The sequence below is a fragment of the Hemiscyllium ocellatum genome, chromosome 46, assembly GCF_020745735.1.
Source record: "Hemiscyllium ocellatum isolate sHemOce1 chromosome 46, sHemOce1.pat.X.cur, whole genome shotgun sequence".
Lineage (NCBI taxonomy): Eukaryota > Metazoa > Chordata > Chondrichthyes > Orectolobiformes > Hemiscylliidae > Hemiscyllium > Hemiscyllium ocellatum.
The window spans coordinates 1,716,341-1,736,118 of NC_083446.1; the positions used below are offsets into that span (position 1 = coordinate 1,716,341).

The following is a 19,778-nucleotide window of genomic DNA, read 5'->3' on the forward strand; positions in this document are numbered from 1 at the left end:
TTGCAGGTTAACACAGCAAGGACTATCGAGCAAAGCATCACAGGGAAGGGAGAGAGTGATTGGAACTGAATGCGAGAGGACATTAATAGGTCGATCTGAAGTGGGTACTCACCAGTATGCAGACATCTGGTCGGTCCCTATTGATGACATCGATCAGATCCAGCATCGGGTCATAGGTGATGCTGTCCGAGGTGGTGAAGGGGCCACAGGCCACAAGAACCATCTGCTGTTCCAAACCTGGGGGCATCATTCACAGCTCATTCAACCGAATGTGACAGGACTCGCACCAGCAGCATCATCCGATACCCAGTAAATCATTAGTACGTCAGGAACATATCCCAGACATGTACTGACTGACAAAGTCACATCCCAAAGCCTGAAGGTTGGAAGTTTCTACACCCCGCGTAATATGTGAGGCGTGAATGTTACTGAGTGAACAACCACCATCTGTCTTCCATCAAAAGTCAATCATCTGGGCCATGTGGGGGTGATAGTGATCAGAAAAGATTGAAACAGGCTGAAGAGGAGACTGAGGGGGTGACCCGATCTTATCTTTAAAACGAAGAAGGGGGAAATCAATAGGGCTGACAGAGAGATGGTGTTGTCCCATACAGGAGGTGGGGGGCAGAACCAGGGTTGGGGCAGGGGGGGCAGGGGAGGGTGTGCAACAGAAAGACAGTTAACTAAGAAATCCAACTGGAAATTTGGGAAACCCTCCTCTTCCAGAAAGTCCGTGGGGGATATGACATGTGTTCCCAGATGTAGTTCAGGGGGAAGCTGGGTAAAACACAAGTGAGAAAGGAGGAGGGAGATTGTTAAAGGGGCTGGGACACTCGAGGGGAGCACAAACGGCAGCTTCAACTCGTTTACTTCTCACATTCAAATACTCGGCAAGTCTCAGACACACAAGAAGGAAATAACAGATGTACATAGCATCTTTCACAACCTCAGGACATTCCCAAGTGCTTCACTGACTAACTCAGTCCGTGAGGTACTTTTGCCGGAGGTGTAGTCACAGTTGTAAAGTGGGGTAATGGAACAGTGCGGTGGTACTGCTGCTTTTGTACATCATCCACTTACCTTCCAGTACCTCCTCTGGTTTGTAGAAAGGCAGGGGCACACCCTAAAAAGAGGCACAACCACAAATCACTCAACATTAAAGGCCCAGCTTGTAGCACAGTGAAAGACGGAGGGCATTTGCTGTGTGGGGAATAGTGGGGAAAAAGGTGCTGTCTCAGCTAGCACATAGACTCAGAGCATTGTATTTTATCATTCTCCACTCTCTCTCCTCAGGGAGTGACTGCACTCTCAAACATGCTACCTGGTTTCACAGAGCACTGCCAACCCATTCGCAATTTAAAAATATTCTCAATTTAGATACTTCCTGGAAGTATCTACTCCTGTTAGTTTCTCTCTCCTGGTGTTAGAACAAAAAAACAGTACAACACAGTACAGGTCCTTCTAACCTACTGGAAAATCAGCCTAACCTACATCCCCCTCATTGTACTCAGTTCCATGCGCCTATCCAAGAGGCACTTAAATGTTCCTAATGTATCTGCTCATCCACCACTGCTGGCAGTGCATTCCACCCACTGTCTGAGTAAAGAACCTACCTCTGATGTCGCCCCTAAACCTTCCTCTAATTACTTTAAAATCATACCCCCTACTGATAGACATTTCCACCACAGGAAAAAGTATCTACTCTATCTCTGCCTCTCAACATCTTGTACACTCTATCAAGTCACCTCTTACCCTTCACTCCAATGAGAAAATACCCTAGCTCCCTCAACCTTTCTTCAGAAGACGTGCCCTCCAGTCCAGGCAGCATCCTGGGAAATCATTGCACCCTCTCTAAAGCTTCCACATCCTTCCTATAATGAGGTGACCAGAACTTATTCCAGGTGTAGTCTCTACAGAGGTTTACAACCCTACCAACCTGGGTGGCAACTTTGAGGGATCTATGGACATGGACCCCAAGATCCCTCTGTTCCTCCAGTCTTTAACCTTTAACCCTGTAATGTCCATTCAAATTTGACCTTCCAAAGTGAATGACTTCACAGTTTTCCAGGTTGAACTCCACCTGCCACTTATCAGCCCCGTTCTGCATCTTGTCAGTGATCCATTGCAACCTACGACAGCCCCTCACACTATTCACAGCTCCACCAACCTTCATGGCTTCGGCAAACTTACTAACCCACCCTTCCACTTCCTCATCCAAATCATTTAGAAAAATCACAAAGAGCAGAGGTCTCAGAACCGATCCCTGTGGAACACCACTGGCCACCGAGCTCCAGGCTGAATACTTTCCATCTACCACCACCCTCAGTCTTCTATGGACCAGCCAATTCTGTATCCAGACAGACAGGTTTCCCTGTATCCCATGCTGCCCTACTTTCTGAATGAGTAGAGAGCAGTGTGGTGCAGGAAAAGCACAGCAGGTTAGGCAGCATCCAAGGAGCAGGAAAATCGACGTTTTGGGCAAAAGCCCTTCGTCAGGAATGGAGCGTCCAGGGTGGAGAGATAAATTGGGGGGGGGGGGGGGGGGGGGGGGGGGAGAAGGGGGTGCGTGTGTGTGTGCTGGTGGTGTGGCTGGGGAGAAGGTAGCAACGAGTACAATAAGTGGATGGGATGGGGGGTGGTGATGGAGGTGATAGGTCAAAGGGAGGGTGGAGCGGATAGGCGGGAAGGGAGACTAGCAGGAAGGACAGGTCATGGGGACGGGGTTGAGCTGGAAGGATGGAACTGGGGGGAGGTGGGGGAGGGGATGAGCTTACCATGGGGAACCTTATCAAACACCTTGCTAAAATCCATGCACATCACATCCACTGCTCTACCTTCATCAATGTGTTTTGTAACATCTTCAAAGAATTTGGGTGGCACAGTGGCTCAGTGGATAGCAACGCTGCCTCACTGCGCCAGGGACCCGGGTCTGAATCCACCCTTGGGTGACTGTCTGTGTGGAGTTTGTACGTTCTCCCCGAGTCTGCGTGGGTTTCCTCCGGGTGCTCCGGTTTCTTCCCACAGTCCAAAGATGTGCAGGTCAGGTAAGTTGGCCAGGATAAATTGCCTGTAGTGTTTAGGGATGTGTAGGTTAGGTGCATTAGCTCGGGGTAGGGGATTGGATCTGGGTGGGGTTACACTGAGGGTCAGTGCGGACTTGTTGGGCCGGAAGACCTGTTTCCACACTGTAGGGATTCTATTCTATGATTCATTAAAGTTTGAGAGGCACAACCTCCCTTTCACAAAGCCATGGTGACTGTCTCTGATCCAACTATGGTTTTCCAGGTAATCATAAATCCTGCCTCTCAGAACCCTCTCCAATACTTTGTCCACTACAGATGTAATACTGATTGGTCTGTAATTCCCAGTGTTATCCCAATTCCCTTTCTTGAAGGGAATAATATTTGCCACCCTCCAATCATCTGGCACTATTCTAGTGGACAGTGAAGACGCAAAGATCATCATCAAAGGCACAGCAATCTCTTGCCTTGTTTCCTGTACTAAACCCTCGGTATATCCTGATGAAGGGCTCTGGCCCAAAACGTCGATTTTCCTGCTGCTCGGATGCTGCCTGACCTGCTGTGCTTTTCCAGCTCCACTCTAACCCTGAGACTGATCTCCAGCATCTGCAGTCCTCACTTTCGCCTTCGGTATATCCTGTCTGGCCCAGGGGACTACCTATTCCTATGTTTTTCAAAATCCTCCTTCCTAAAATGAACCTGTTTGAGTCTGTTTCACACTGTCCTCAGAAACGTCAAGATCCCTCTCAGAGGTGAATACTGAAGCAAAGTATTCATTAAGGCCCTCCCCTGACTCCAGGCACAAGTTTTCTCCACTATCCCTCACTCTGGCCATCCTCTTGTTCCTCACATCAGTGTAGAATACCTTAGAGTTTTCCTTAATCCGACCCAGTAAAGCTTTTTCATGCCCCCTTCTAGCTCTCCTGAGACCATTCCTCAGTTCCTTCCTGGCTCCCTTGTAACCCTCTAGAGCCCTGTCTGTTCCTTACCTCCTCAACCTTCAGTCAGCTTCCTCCTTTCTGTTGACTCGATGTTCCACATCCCTTGTCACCCAAAGTTCCTTCACCCTACCATCCCCTCCTTGCCTCAGTGAGACAAATCTGTCCAGCACTATCAGCAGGTGCTCCCTAAACAACCTCCACATTTCTGTTGTGCATTTTCCTGAGAACATCTGTTCCCAATTTAGGTGCCCCAGTTCCTGCCTAATAGCATTGTAATTCCCCCTCCCCGATTAAATACTTTCCCATACCATCTGCTGTTCTGCCTCTCCGTCACTATAGTAAAGATCAGTGAGTTGTGGTCACTATCACCGAAATGCTGCTCTGCCTCTCCGTCAATATAGTAAAGATCAGTGAGTTGTGGTCACTATCACCGAAATGCTGCTCTGCCGAGATCGGACACCTGGCCGGGTTTGTTGCCAAGCACCAAATCCAATATAGCCTCCCTTCTAGTCGGCCTATCAAAGTAATCGAATCAGGAATCCTTCCTGGACACACCAAAAACTGCACCACTTAAACTATTTGAACTGATGGGTTCCAATCAATATTAGAGAAGTTAAAGTCACCCATGGCAACATCCCTGTTACTTTTACACATTTCAAAATCTTCCTCCCAATCTGCTCCTCCGCAACTCTGTTGCTATTGGGGGGGGGGGGGGGGGGGGGGGGGGAGTCTGTAGAAAACTCCCAATAAAGTGATTGCTCCTTTTCTGTTTCTGATTTCCACCCGAATTGATTCCATTGACAAACCCTCCTCGATGACCTCCCTTTCTGCAGCTGTGATACTACTCCTAACCAACAATGCCACTCGTACACTTCTTCGATCCCATTCCTTTTAGAGTCATAGAGATGTACAGGACGGAAACAGACCCTTCGATCCAACCCGTCCACGCCGATCAGATATCCAAACCCAATCGAGTCCCACCTGCCAGCACCCGGCCCATATCCCCCCAAACCCTTCCTATTCATATACCCATCCAAATGCCTCTTAAATGTTGTAATTGTACCAGCCTCCACCATTTCCTTTGGCAGCTCATTCCACACACGTACCACCCTCTGTGTGAAAAGGTTGCCCCTTCGGTCTCTTTTATATCTTTCCCCTCTCAGCCTAAACCTATGCCCTCTAGTTCTGGACGCCCCGACCCAAGGGAAAAGACTTTGTCTATTTACCCTATCCATGCCCCTCATAATTTTGTAAACCCCTATAAGGTCACCCCTCAGCCTCCGACACTCCAGGGAAAACAGCCCCAGCCTGTTCAGCCTCTCCCTGTAGCTCAGACCCTCCAACCCTGGCAACATCCTTGTCAATCCTTTCTGAACCCTTTCAAGTTTCACAACATCTTCCCGATAAGAAGGAGACCAGAATTGCACAAACAGTATTCCAACAGTGGCCTAACCAATGCCCTGGACAGCTGCAACAGGACCTCCCAACTCCTGTACTCAATACTCTGACCAATAAAGGAAGGCATACCAAACACCTTCATCACTATCCTATCTACCTGCGACTCCACTTTCAAGGAGCTATGAACCTGCACTCCAAGGTCTCTTTGTTCAGCAACACTCCCTAGGACCTTACCATTAAATGCATCTCGCATTTATCTGAATTAAACTCCATCTGCCACTTCTCAGCCCATTGGCCCATCTGGTCCAGATCCTGTTGTAATCTGAGGTAACCCTCTTCGCTGTCCACTACACCTCCAATTTTGGTGTCATCTGCAAACTTACTAACTGTACCTCTTATGCTCACATCCAAATCGTTTATGTAAATGACAAAAAGTAGGGGACCTAGGACCGATCCTTGTGGCACTCCATTGGTCACAGGCCTCCAGTCTGAAAAACAACCCTCCACCACCACCCTCTGTCTTCTGCCTTTGAGCCAGTTCTTCCTGTATTCCATGAGATCTAACCTCGCTAATCAGTCTCCCATGGGGAACCTTGTCGAACGCCTTACTGAAGTCCATATAGATCACATCTACTGCTCTGCCCTCATCAATCCTCTTTGTTACTTCTTCAAAAAACTCAATCAAGTTTGTGAGACATGATTTCCCATGTACAATGCCATGTTGACTATTCCTAATCAGTCCTTGCCTTTCCAAATACATGTACATCCTGTCCCTCAGGATTCCCTCCAACAACTTGCCCACCACCGAGGTCAGGTTCACTGGTCTATAGTTCCCTGGCTTGTCTTTATGGCCCTTCTTAAACAGTGGCACGTTTGCCAACCTCCAGTCTTCCGGCACCTCACCTGTGACTATCGATGATACAAATATCTCAGCAAGAGGCCCAGCAATCACTTCTCTAGCTTCCCACAGACTTCTCGGGTACACCTGATCAGGTCCTGGGGATTTATCCACTTTTAACCGTTTCAAGACATCCAGCACTTCCTCCTCTGTAATCTGGACATTTTGCAAGATGTCACCATCTATTTCCCTACAGTCTATATCTTCCATATCCTTTTCCACAGTAAATACTGATGCAAAATATTCAAAGTATGCAAAGTAACTCCCCCATTTTCTGTGGCTCTACACAAATCTTGCTGATCTTTGAGGGGCCCTATTCTCTCCCAAGTTACCCTTTTGTCCTTACTATATTTGTAAAACCCCTTTGGATTCTCCTTAATTCTATTTGCCAAAGCTATCTCATGTCCCCGTTTTGCCCTCCTGATTTCCCTCTTAAGTATACTCCTACTTTCTTTATACTCTTCTAAGGATTCACTCGATCTATCCTGTCTCTACCTGACATATGCTTCCTTCTTTTTCTTAACCAAACCCTCAATTTCTTTAGTCATCCAGCATTCCCTATACCTACCACCATTCCCTTTCACCCTGACAGGAATATACTTTCTCTGGATTCTTGTTATCTCATTTCTGAAAGCTTCCCATTTTCCAGCCGTCCCTTTACCTGTAAACATCTGCCTCCAATCAGCTTTCGAAAGTTCTTGCCTAATACCGTCAAAATTGGCCTTTCTCCAATTTAGAACTTCAACTTTTAGATCTGGTCTATCCTTTTCCATCACTATTTTAAAACGAATAGAATTATGGTCACTGGCCCCAAAGTGCACCCCCACTGACACCTCAGTCACCTGTCCTACCTTATTCCCCAAGAGTAGGTCAAGTTTTGCACCTTCTCTAGTAGGTACATCCACATACTGAATCAGAAAATTGTCTTGTACACACTTAACAAATTCCTCTCCATCTAAACCTTTAACACTATGGCAGTCCCAGTCGATGTTTAGAAAGTTAAAATCCCCTACCATAACTACCCTATTATTCTTACAGATAGTTGAGATCTCCTTACAAGTTTGTTTCTCAATTTCCCTCTGACTATTGGGGGGTCCATAATACAATCCCAATAAGGTGGTCATCCCTTTCTTATTTCTCAGTTCCACTCAAATAACTTCCCTGGATGTATTTCCAGGAATATCCTCCCTCAGCACAGCTGTAATGCTATCTCTTATCAAAAATACCACTCCCCCTCCTCTCTTGCCTCCCTTCCTATCCTTCTACCTATCCTGGAACATTAAGCTGCCAGTCCTGCCCATCCCTGAGCCATGTTTCTGTTATTGCTATAATATCCAGTCCCATGTTTCTAACCATGCCCTGAGTTCATCTGCCTTCCCTGTTAGGCCCCTTGCATTGAAATAAATGCAGTTTAATTTATTAGTCCTACCTTGTCCCTGCCTGCCCTGACTGTTCACCCACTACAACAACCCCGATGGTTTTTACATCTTTCCAAGATCTGCTTCCATCTGCATTCCTCTATCTCCTGCAGGAGTTAGGGGGCGGTGGGAGGCCTACACGATAACCCTATCGTCCTACCTTGTCCCTGCCTGCCCTGACTGTTTGACTCACTTCTGTTCTCAGCTGTACCCGTCTCAGATCAATCTCTTTCCTCACTATCTCCCTGGGTCCCACCCCCCACCTTACTAGTTTAAATCCTCCCGAGCAGTTCTAGCAAATTTCCCTGCCAGTATATTAGTCCCCTTCCAATTTAGAGGCAATCCGTCCTTCTTGTACAGGTCACTCTACCCCAAAAGAGATTCCAATGATCCAAAAATGTGTATCCTTCTCCCATAGCCCAGCTCCTCAGCCACCTAAAGCCTGGAACATCCAACAACCACTCCTGTCCCTGTGATATCCACGTCTCTGTAAAGGCCACACCGTCAAAGTTCCAAGTACTGATTCACGCTCGAAGTTCATCACTCTTATCCCTGACACTTGTTGCATTAAAATAGACATACTTCAACCCAGCACACTGACTGTACCTTTTCCCTACCAAGTGCCTACCCTCCTCATAGACGCTTTGCACACTGTATCTGGCTGTTCCTCCATCGTCTGATCTATAGCTCAGGTAGCCAATTTCGTTTTTTAAAAAAATATATTTACTAGCAATTTTTAAAAACTTTACAAACTATATTGAAAACTGTTGAAAAATACAATCAATAACAAATATCAGTATAATAAAAAGAAAACAAACACAAAACAATATAACCACTGTCTCCTGACTATTAACCTACCCTTTAGTACACAACAAACCCTAAAACTGTGCAAAACAACATCAACCCAATCTTGTTTAAGTCCTCCTGAAGAACTCTAGCAAACCACCCGCTCAGGATATTGGTACCCCTCCAGTTCAGATGCAACCCATCCTTCTTGTACAGGTCCCACCTTCCCCAGAAGGTATCCCAAAGATCCACATGTCTGAAGCCCTCCCTCCTACACCAGTGCTGCAGCCATGTGTTCAGCTGCACTCGCTCTCTATTCCTAGTCTCACTAACATGTGGCACAGGTAGCAATCCTGGGATTACCACTCTGTTTGTCTTTCTGATCCCACTCTCCACCTCAGGCTGGGGTGGAAGATGGGGGCAACCAGTTGCATCTACACCTCCCACACCCTACCCTGCTCCAGCATCACCTTCAACTATCCATCTCAATCCTTCCCCCAACTCCGTCACCAACAATATCTGCCCCAAAAAGCAGAGGGTCTAGTCCTGAATGCTGCAGATCCCACCCGGGGACACAGAGGCACACTTGATTTGGACTGTACAGTTGAGGGTGGAACAGCAACAACCCAGCAGCTAACAGTTCGATACTGAGTGTAACAGCAGCCTCCCACTGCTCAATGACTGACCTCGTAGAGCCGGAAAGCCACGATGCACCGGCTGGTGCTGTTTGTTCCCTCCAGAGCCACCACCTGGTGAAAACAAATGTCATCACAGTCAGAACCGACACTCCGGTACAAGGTCATACCCATCAAAATTAACCAGACGGAAAGTTACTCTGGAGAGAACGACATCTAGAATCTAAATCAGAAAACAACCTTCGCCATTGCTGACAGCCCCAGAATCAATATATCTGTGTGCTGTTTTAAACACAGGCACTTTCAACATCACTACCCTCTCGGGGTGAGGGGGGGGGGGGGGGGGGGGCAATTAAGGATGAGCAGTAAATGTTAGCATAAGCAGCAGTGGCCACATTCTGTCATACTCCAACAAAGGCTAAAGTGAGCAACATTGATTAACTGCCTTTAGGGTTCATCCAACTGTAGGTTAGATTCCCTACAGTGTGGAAACAGGCCCTTCGGCCCAGCCAGGCCACACCGACCCCTGCAGTAATCCCTGATTAATCAGTAGGCATACAGTAGAGCTCATAGGTAAGCCTGATCTCAGCTAGACTGCATGATGGGTTTGAGAACAAGAGAGGAGCAGAAAATATATTAGTCCCTCCTCAACACAATGCAGCGAGTGCCAGGATAACATTGTGGGGGGTGCTCTCACTTACCGCATACTGAACATACTGAGAGACTCAGGGAAATGGCAAGCTCTTTATTCAGCAGCCATCCCCATCCTACCTACAAACAGAGGCACACAAGCGTCATCATTCTAGCACCCTTACCCTCCAGTTACTGCAGCAAAGCCATTGCCACCTCAATAGTGTAAACAGTGAAACAAGGGCCTGAGAAGCTGTTTGCAGTGCTCTCTTTGCAACGGCCTCCATGGTTTCACATCTTGTACATTGTTTGAGACGTTAACAGCAAGTGCTCATTTTCACACAGACTTCACAATCTTCAATCACAGTTATTCTGGAGTTCAGTCAGGGACAGGCCTGGGGAGGAGACCAAACCTTTCCCTTTTTAACTTTACTTTTGAGTTTGAATGAGTAGAGGAAAGGCTACTGTGCATTTTGACCCCTTGTTGTCCTTACCCTGAGGGTTTTGTTGTGAATGGAGTCAAGGGGAGAGTCATTTTTAAAAAACTTTCAGAACTTTACTCAGAGTTTGAGAGGATCTAGGGACCTTAGAGTTCCAGACAGTGGAGGAAACTTGACTTTTCTGTTAAAAAAAAAAGTAAAATAAGGTTGACTCAAACTTTCACCCAGAGGTGTCTCTATCCCAGGATGGGGGTGGTGTTGAGGGGACTTACATAGTTGTTTAGAAAAGTAGGACACCACAGCTCCCTTAAATGTTCACTTTTTGAGTACATCCTGACAATCTTTCACTGCTACTCAGGTGTACCCACCTGGCCAGGAAAGAGAGAGAACTCCTTCAGCTCTGACAGATCTACTGGCACTTGCATTCCTGCTGAATGTTTCAGGTCTCCCTGCAAAATCACTGACTTTGCATTGAGTTTGCCATTGCTGTCGCACGCGATCTGCCCCAGGAACGTTACTGATTCCTGCAATGAACCAAAAGGAACAATTGATAACGGTAATGGACAGAATGAGGGAACGTAAATGCGAGCATTGTTAACAAATACCATCCAGGAAAGAGCTATAGATCAGGAATTGAAAGGGAGAGAGGAACTCAAGTACAGTTACAAGGGGGAGGGGCAGTGCTGAGGAAATAGGAACTGCAAGTTGACATGTTCCCAGGACCTTCATAGAATCCCTACAGTGTGGAAACAGCCTATCGAGTCCACACTGATCTTCCTAAGAGCATCCCACCTATATCAACACCCCCATCCTAGCCCTGTAACCCTGCAATCCATCTAGCCTGCACATCCCTGGACACTACTGGACAATTTAGCATGGCCAATTCACCCTAGCCTGCACATCTTTGGACTATGAGAAGAAACTGGAGCACCCAGAGGAAACGGAAGCAGACAGGGGGAGAATGTGCAAACTCCACAGAGTTCCACCCGAAGCTGGAATTGAACCCGGGTCCCTAGCGCTGAGAGGCAGCAGAGGTAACCACTGAGCCACCCCAATGGAAAGTAGTAGCAGTGAGATAGCTGCTGGGTTGGTCTTAGCTTTCCAAAACTGTTTAGATAGAGAAGTTTTCTATAGATTGGAAAACAGATAATGTAACTGAAAAAGGGAGGGAGCTAGAAAGTAGGAAACTGCAGGCTTAATATTCACAACAGGGAAAATGTTGGAAGCCTTTATTAATAAGTTTGTAGCACAACACTTTGATAAGTTCAAGGTATTCAGACAGAGCCAAAATGATTTGTCAAAGGGAGATTATGTTCAAATAATTTACTGGAGTTCTTTGAAGTAACTAGTGCTGTAGATAAAGCTGATCCAGTGGATGTATTGTACTTAGATTTCCTGATGACACTTGCTATGATGCCACTTCAAAGATCGTTGTGGAGAATAAAAGCTCATGGTTTTGGGACTAACACATTGGTATGGATAGAAGATTGGTTTGTTAACAGGAAACAATATATGAGGTGTTTGCAGCTGGCAAGATGTCACGTGCATTGTACCACTGGGGTCAGTGCTGGGGCCTGAATTTTTTTTTTCAGTTTAGATAAACAATTTAGATGAAGGGAGCAAAGATCTGGTACATAAATTTGCTGATGACACAAAGATAGATAGGAAAGTGAGTTGTGAAAAAGATAGGTAAAGTCAGTGGGAACAAATGAAGTACAGTGTGGGAAAGCATGAAACTGTCCATTTTGGCACAAGGAATTTAAAAAAGACATTATCTAGAACGGTGAGAGGTTGCAGAGCTCTGAGATGCAGAGATCTGGGTGCCTTTGTGCATGAATCATCAAAAATTAATATGCAGATACAGCCAGTAACCAGGAAATGAAACATTATGGTCTATTGGGAGGGGGATTGAATAATCTTCAGTTGTAGAGGGCATTGGTGAGATCATATCTGGAGCATCTTGGACAGTACTGGTCATCGTACAGACTGAAGGATGTCAGTGTGTTGGAAGAAGCTCACATGAGGTTTACAGGACTAATACCTGGAATGAATGAATGAAGGCTAGGCCTGTATCCGCTGGAGTTTAGAAGAGTCCAGGATGACATCATTAAAACATGGGAGCTAGGTGGAACTTGACTGGCTGGGTATTTCCTCTCGTGGGAGAATACAGATCTAGGGGTCACCGTTTAACAATATGGACGTGTGCTTTTAAAAGAGAGATGTAGAAACATTCATTTATTCTCTCGGACAGTGTTTGGATATCCCTTTCTTCACAGCCAGTGGAGGCAGAATCTGGAAGTATTTTAAAGGCAGACTTAAATTCTTGAGTTGAGATTAAAATCATCTCAGGCATAATCTTTTCGTGTGGCTGAACAGGTTGGAGGGGTTAGGGTGCCCACTCTTGTTCCTTGTGGTCACTACATGCTCTTCACTCTGGTAAGCAAACACGTTCCAACACACCCAGCTCATCTCCATTCTGATCTCCTGCTCAATGACAGGCTGCAAGGGAGGGGCAGGGGGAGGGGGAGGGGGAGCTTTGTTTTTAGTATTCACCACGGACTTGCCCTCTACACCTGAGGTGACAGAGATAGTGAGGGGGTGTATGGACTGGAGCGATTACAGAGATAGGGAGGGGCTCCAGGAGGTGACAGAGATACGAGAGGTGGAGGGGTAGGCAGGGGGATTACAGAGATAGGGAGGGGCTGTAGGGGCACCAGGAGGTGACAGAGATACGAGGGGTGTAGGGGTTGGCGGGGGGATTACAGAGATAGGGAGGGGCTGTAGGGGCACCAGGAGGTGACAGAGATACGAGAGGTGTAGGGGTAGGCGGGGGGTTTACAGAGATAGGGAAGGGGGTAAAGGGACTAGAGAACACCACTTGTAACAAACTCCCAAGACCTCTAATAGTCAAATTAATTTTTGAAGTTACTATTTCCCCTGAATAGGTTTTGGTGTTGAGAATACTATATTGAGCAGGCCATTTTCAGTGCAGTCCACGTGGCAAGGACAGGATTTCGAAGCAGAGGGTTGCTCCTCACCTGAACAGGCATAGCCACTGATCGGATAGCCTCGATGTTGTAGTGCTCTGTCAAAACCTGACTCAGATCTTCTATCCTGTCATTGAGAACTGAAAGGTATTAACAAACAGCACATTAGAACATTCAATCTTCTCACCAATGTTACCACCCCACCCTGAAGGACAGTGCCATCCACAAACCACACACGCTCATATCTCAGCCTTCAGGGAACACAACATGTCCACAGGCTCCACATCTGGGGACGGCCTGATCCATACTCGGAACAGGAAACCTGTTACTCCCTTCGTTCTCGCCAAAAGGTGCCGACGCCAATCCTTACTTGCCAGGTGAGGATACTAATTCAACACAAAGCAGGGGCCGGAGACGAGAGGACGGTGGTTGGAACTGCAGCCTCACAGCGCCAGGGACCCAGGTTTGTATCCACCCTCGGGCAACTCTCTGTGGAGTTTGCACCCTCTCCCCCAGCACCCCCGTGTCTGCGTGGGTTTCCTCCGGGTGCTCTGGTTTCCTCCTAATCTAGAGTGCAGGTTAGGTGGATTGGCCATGGGAAATTGCCCGTAGTATTAAGTCAGGGGGGAATGGGTCTGGGTTACTCTTCGAAAGGTCGGTGTGCATTTGTTGGGCCAAATGACCTGTGTCCGCACTGTAAGGAATCTAATCTAATATAAAAAACCCGTAGGAGGAGGAGTAGGCCATTTAGTCCCTTGAGCCTGTTGTCCCGTTCACTGAGATCATGGCTGGTCTGTCACCTAACTCCATTATCCCTTCACACCTTTCCTCAACAATCTCAGATTTAAAACTAACAACTGAGAGAACATCTGCTGCCATTTGTGGGAGAGCGCTCCAAACCTCTCTCTGACTGTGTCCTAACATCTCTCCTGATCAGTCTGGTCCTTGTTCTTAGACGAAGCCCTGAGCCCTAGAATCCCCAGTCAGTGGAAAGAGTTGATCTTTATCTACCCTGTCTTTTCCTGTTAATACCTTTAAAACTCAAATCAGATCACATCTTAACTATCTGAGTTCTAGAGAATACAGGCCTAATTTGTACAATTGGTCCTCATAACTTAAACCCTTGATGTCCTGGTATTATTCTAGTAAACCCCAACAAGGTCAATCTACCCTCCCTAAGACATGCTGCCCAGATCTGCACAGTCCTCCAAGTGGGGTCTAACCCAGGTTTTGTAAAACTGCAGCATGACTTCTGTATCCTTAAACTCCAGTATTTCAGATACAAAGAACTTTTAGTCTATGGGACCATAGCAATTGAAAGAGGCTATGCTACCCCTTAATATAAATCAACAATACCGCTAGGAATCCACATACACACTTAAGACTCTGAAAGCTTCAATATGGACACTTACACATTAAAGAGATTTGATGCGATGTTTTGGAAAAGGGAATTGAACTGCAGGAGGAGAATTATGATGTACTTGCCATTCCCTGATTAGTCAGATCACTGTGGAAAGAGGACCCGGAATTTTGAAGATGAGATAAGAGCAGGAGTTTTGTGCTTCCACTGCTAAGGAAATGATTGGGAGAGTGTAGCGATTGAATTGCAGCCCAGGATGATCTCATTGCGTATGAGATCCCTGAGTGGCTCAGGTTAACAATCACAACCAGGGAGCCCTGGCTGACAGACATAACTAATGTCAGAGATGGTCACTACTCTAGGGGACTGGCTTTGAGCTAGCTGGTCAGAGTCCACGTACTGGGTTTGTGTAAGTAAAGGGTGACTTGGTGACGGGATACCGGCCTCTGGTGCAGTTACTTCAGAGAGAAACCAGAACACAGTCTCTAAACTAAAAAGTGGGTTTTTCACAGTGCACACCCAGACAATGGTGGAGAGGCTGTACCTCTCGTGTTAGTTAGAGGAAAATCATTAAAGTTAAACCAGGTAAAAGCGGTTTCTCTCAGAGAAGTCATTTGGAAAAACTTGATCAACTTTAAAACATGATGCTTCACTGAAGATGTTACCTAGTATGGTGACAAAACGTCTGAAAAGGAACCTTACAGCTCAGCGAGCAAACCTACACCCATAATGTCACCGGGCCACATCCCGTGTCGAGTGCGGAATCTAATCTGGAAACTTTCCCCTATTCTGTGACTATTCAAAATGTCGATTCTCCTGTTCCTTGGATGCTGCCTGACCTGCTGCACTTTTCCAGCAACACATTTTCAGCTCTGATCTCCAGCATCTGCAGTCCTCACTTTCTCCCATTTTGTGACTGCCTTGGCCAAAATGGGAAGCACGGTGGGGAAGCCCACCCACTCCCCAGCAAACTGTTTCTCTCTACAAAAGCTAACCTCAAACAGATCACCTCTTAATCTTCCACAATCAAGGGAGTACAAGCCCATTCTGCAATAACCTGTCACTGCAGGTTAACTCTTTTGTCCACGGGATCATTGTAATGAATCTTCAAGTGCCTCCCTTCTAAAGCCAATACCTCCTTGCTGGGGTTAGGGGCCTGGGTCTGCCCTCTGGTCAACAGGAGCAGTGATATTAGCACCGCGGGTCAACCCACCAACCCACCACTGGGACGGATGTTGATACTGACCCCAGAACAGCCTTCCCAACACACACAGACACACACTCACACAGACACAGGCACCTTACAGGCTTGGTTGCAAGTGAATGTTTTTAAGCAGGGGATTGGAGAAGGAATTTCTGTAACACAGGGAGTCAGCGATACTCGAAGTGAGGATTAACCTCGGACAGGCCGCAGTGGGGCTGCTTCTTCCTGAGCAAGCTCGGGGTGAAATGCAAACACTGGTGCCTTTGATTGGGACTCACCATCGCGGATGTCACGCAGCTTCTGGAACATGTACTTGAAGCGTTTGACGATCGAGTCCTCAGGCATGAGGAGCAGCTGAACAGTGGCACTCCTGCCTCCCATGCCTTGCCACGTGGCTCCCTGCGCCGTACCAAACGAGACAACAACTTCACCTCGGTTAGCTCTGGAACTGTACTTCAGAGATGGGTTCGGGCTGAGGACAGCAGAAGGAAAAAACTACTCATTCAGGCAGTAACCAGCCATGCTCATTACAGTTCCAAATTACCACAAACAGCAGCGTTACCAGGGCTGGGGGGGGGGGGGGTTACAGAGCTAGGGAGGGGGTGTAGGGGCTGGAGGGGGTTACAGAGATAGGGAGGGGGTGTAGGGGCCGGAGGGGGTTACAGAGATAGGGAGGGGGTGTAGGGGCCGGAGGGGGTTACAGAGATAGGGAGGGGGTGTAGGGGCCGGAGGGGGTTACAGAGATAGGGAGGGAGTGTAGGGGCTGGAGGGGGTTACAGAGATAGGGAGGGGGTGTAGGGGCTGGAGGGGGGTACAGAGATAGGGAGGGAGTGTAGGGGCCGGAGGGGGATACAGAGATAGGGAGGGGGTGTAGGGGCTGGAGGGGGTTACAGAGATAGGGAGGGGTGTAGGGGGTTACAGAGATAGGAAGGGGGTGTAGGGGCTGGAGGGGGATACAGAGATAGGAAGGGGGTGTAGGGGCTGGAGGGGGATACAGAGATAGGGAGGGGGTGTAGGGGCTGGAGGGGGTTACAGAGATAGGGAGGGGGTGTAGGGGCTGGAGGGGGTTACAGAGATAGGGAGGGAGTGTAGGGGCTGGAGGGGGTTACAGAGATAGGGAGGGGGTGTAGGGGCTGGAGGGGGTTACAGAGATAGGGAGGGGGTGTAGGGGCTGGAGGAAGTTACAGAGATAGGGAGGGGGTGTAGGGGCTGGAGGAAGTTACAGAGATAGGGAGGGGGTGTAGGGGCTGGAGGAAGTTACAGAGATAGGGAGGGGGTGTAGGGGCTGGAGGGGGTTACAGAGATAGGGAGGGAGTGCAAGGGTAGATTGCTTGCATAGGAAGTGGATTATATATTTTTGGAACAGGTCATTTCGTTGATATTTCAATCGAAGTATATCTGAGTAAATAGTCGGATGAACCGGTCCTGTTACCTTGGAGAGAAGGAAGCTGGAGAGAAGAGGAGCCGTGGGCTGCGGGTCATCGACACCTTCTTTGACTGTGGCTGCTCTGGAGTGGTCAGCACCCGCTTGTGTGTACCTGCCTACCGAGGGAGGACACATTCAGCAGGAAGTACCACAGTCCCCAATCTCTAAAAACCAATCCTCAGACAAACCTTCCTGACCAGTAACCTCCAGCTCCCACAACCCAACCACCTGAATCAAGTGTTGCTGCTACTGCTGCTGCTGTAGGGAGTCAGAATCCTCAGGGAAAAGGAGAAAAAAACTAGCTCTGCCCCCATTACCTCCATCCAGAATGTCCTCATTATCATCCATCAGCATGTCCCACTCAGTCGGCCAACTCCCCGCAATAATGGTTTGCTCCACCCAGTTTGTCCCTCATTCAGTGTGCCCCCCTCACTCTCCCCCATGTTTACACCCCTTTCCCCAACACCAGTGTCCCACACAGTCGGACATGCCCACCTCCTCCCAGTGTAGCTTTGCCAAAGGATGGGGATTAGGGCTCATCCACCCGAACTTCAGCTGTGGGGTCACTGGGTTAAACCCTTGAACTACCCTGCAACTGTGTCTGTACAGGCACTACCTTCACCTTCCCCAGGACAATAATTACTGGCCTAGCCAGTGGCTCCCACACTCCTCCAATACATACAGGGGAAAAAGGGCCATCATTCAAGGGGCAGTGAGTGAATTCTGACCCTGGAAGGGAAAGTGTCTTCTCCAGTTAGTCAGGTACCTTAGCTGGTGTGGTGTATGAATCGAGTAGGTTCTCCTCCTCCGTCTCTGCTTGGACACTGGCCACGAGTCAAAGGAAATGTCCTGGTCACGCTGCGACTCACTTGCCTGAGCTGTTCAGCTCTGACCACCACCATTCTTCACAGGCATTTTATAACCCAGGTACAGGCCAGTATTTCTGCCCCACCTCACCTGCTGCTGCACATTACACCTCTGGTTTTGTATTTCACTGCACCGGCTGGAATTAATCCCCTGTACCCACAGCCAACTCTGCCCCAGACTCAAACGCTGCATGACGAACGAGCCGCCTACAATCTGTCATTAAGATTATCCAGTAATACGTCCACATCAAGAGGTACAACCGACAGAATCAGTCTCCCCTTCAGTACTGTGGGAGAGCCGCAGGAGCAGAGGCAGCCCAGTTGTCACCTTTTCAGGAGGTAAAAGATTGCTTTTAATCAAGGAGCTCTCTCTCTCTCTTTCTCATGCTTCCCACTCAATGTTCATCCCTCAGCTCACACCGTCAGACATTTATCACACAACAATTTCTGGGAGCTCACAGCATCTCAGTGTCAGTACTCGAGAACAGAGCAAGTCAATTCCAAAAGGAAACGGCTGTGACAAGCACTGGGTCACCCAGGGATGTGCGAGGCTGTTAAATGAGATCCTCACGATGACAACTGGTGCATCTCCTGAATCATTTCCTGAGAACCCAAGGTTCAAGTCTTGTCTTTGAAAAGGATACAGCTCTTCAAGGGAGTTCAGGTCATGCATTGGTGCTCGGGTGTTCCGTTTAATTGCTGCTGGCCGAGTCTTGTTGGCTTTTTTACTGAGAACCTGGGAAGGAGAAACACTTTTAGGGTGGGCCTGAGATTGGGGTTGGGTGGGGAAGAGGTGGGGCTGTTTTCCCTGGAGCATTGCAGGCTGAGGGGTGACCTTATAGAGGTTTATAAAATCATGAGAGGCATGGATGGGATAAATAGACAAAGTCTTTTCCCTGGGATCGGGAGTCCAGAACTAAAGAGCATAGATTTAGGGTGAGAGGGGAAAGATATAAAAGAGACATAAGGGGCAACTTTTTCACGCAGAGGGTGGTACGTGTATGGAATGAGCCGCCAGAGGAAGTGGTGGAGGCTGGTACAATGGCAGCATTTAAGAGGCATTTGGATGGGTATATGAATAGGAAGGGTTTGGAGGGATATGGGCGGGGTGCTGGCAGGTGGGACTAGATTGGGTTGGGATATCTGGTCAGCATGGACGGCTGGGACCGAAGGGTCTGTTTCCGTATTGTACATCTCTATGACTCCTATCCCAGGACAGCTAGACAGGTGTGAATACTGAAGCTCACACAGGTCAGGTTGTTCTGTCCCACTCACATTCTGCTCTTTCTCCCATCATCCTGCAAATGTCTGCTTCTCAATTATTTATCCTATTCCTCTTCAGCTTTCCCAGCTGGTTGCCCTTCCAATATGCTTTCAGACTGTACCTTCCCATCATTCTCCGGATAAAGAGATCTCTTTGGAATTCCTGATTGAGACGCTCGTGACCATCTTACATCGATGGTTCCCTCGTTCCAGTCTCTATATAACCACAGCTATCCTCGTGTGCAGGGATATGTGGGCTAGCCATGGGAAATGCAGAGTTGCAGGGGTGGGTCTCCGTGGGATGCTCTTTGGAGGGTCGGTGTGGACTCGACGGGCTGTTTCCACACTGTCAGGATTCGAGAGATGAATGATCGCCAAACCCACGACAATCAGGTCACTCCTCAGACTGCTGTTCCCTCCAGAAAATAACCAGAAGTCAGACGACACCACGTTATAGTGCAATGGGTTTGTTTGAAATCATCACCAAGCTTTCCGAGTCAGGTGAA

The 19,778-nt window shown here is 48.0% G+C and overlaps 1 protein-coding gene across 3 annotated transcripts in view; it reads right to left on the minus strand.

Moving 5' to 3' along the window:
• pola2 (polymerase (DNA directed), alpha 2) overlaps positions 1–19,778 on the minus strand; it is a 111,762-nt gene that overhangs the window by 87,009 nt on the left and 4,975 nt on the right. For all 3 annotated transcript variants that reach the window (XM_060855713.1, XM_060855714.1, XM_060855715.1), the window contains exons 4-12: positions 18,654–18,745; positions 17,910–17,967; positions 17,150–17,259; positions 15,996–16,189; positions 13,205–13,293; positions 10,535–10,690; positions 9,148–9,210; positions 1,081–1,123; positions 113–237 (exon numbers count right to left, since the gene is read on the minus strand). In XM_060855713.1, coding sequence (XP_060711696.1) covers positions 113–237; positions 1,081–1,123; positions 9,148–9,210; positions 10,535–10,690; positions 13,205–13,293; positions 15,996–16,189; positions 17,150–17,259; positions 17,910–17,967; positions 18,654–18,745 — 930 coding nt within the window. The remainder of the gene's footprint in view (positions 1–112; positions 238–1,080; positions 1,124–9,147; positions 9,211–10,534; positions 10,691–13,204; positions 13,294–15,995; positions 16,190–17,149; positions 17,260–17,909; positions 17,968–18,653; positions 18,746–19,778) is intronic.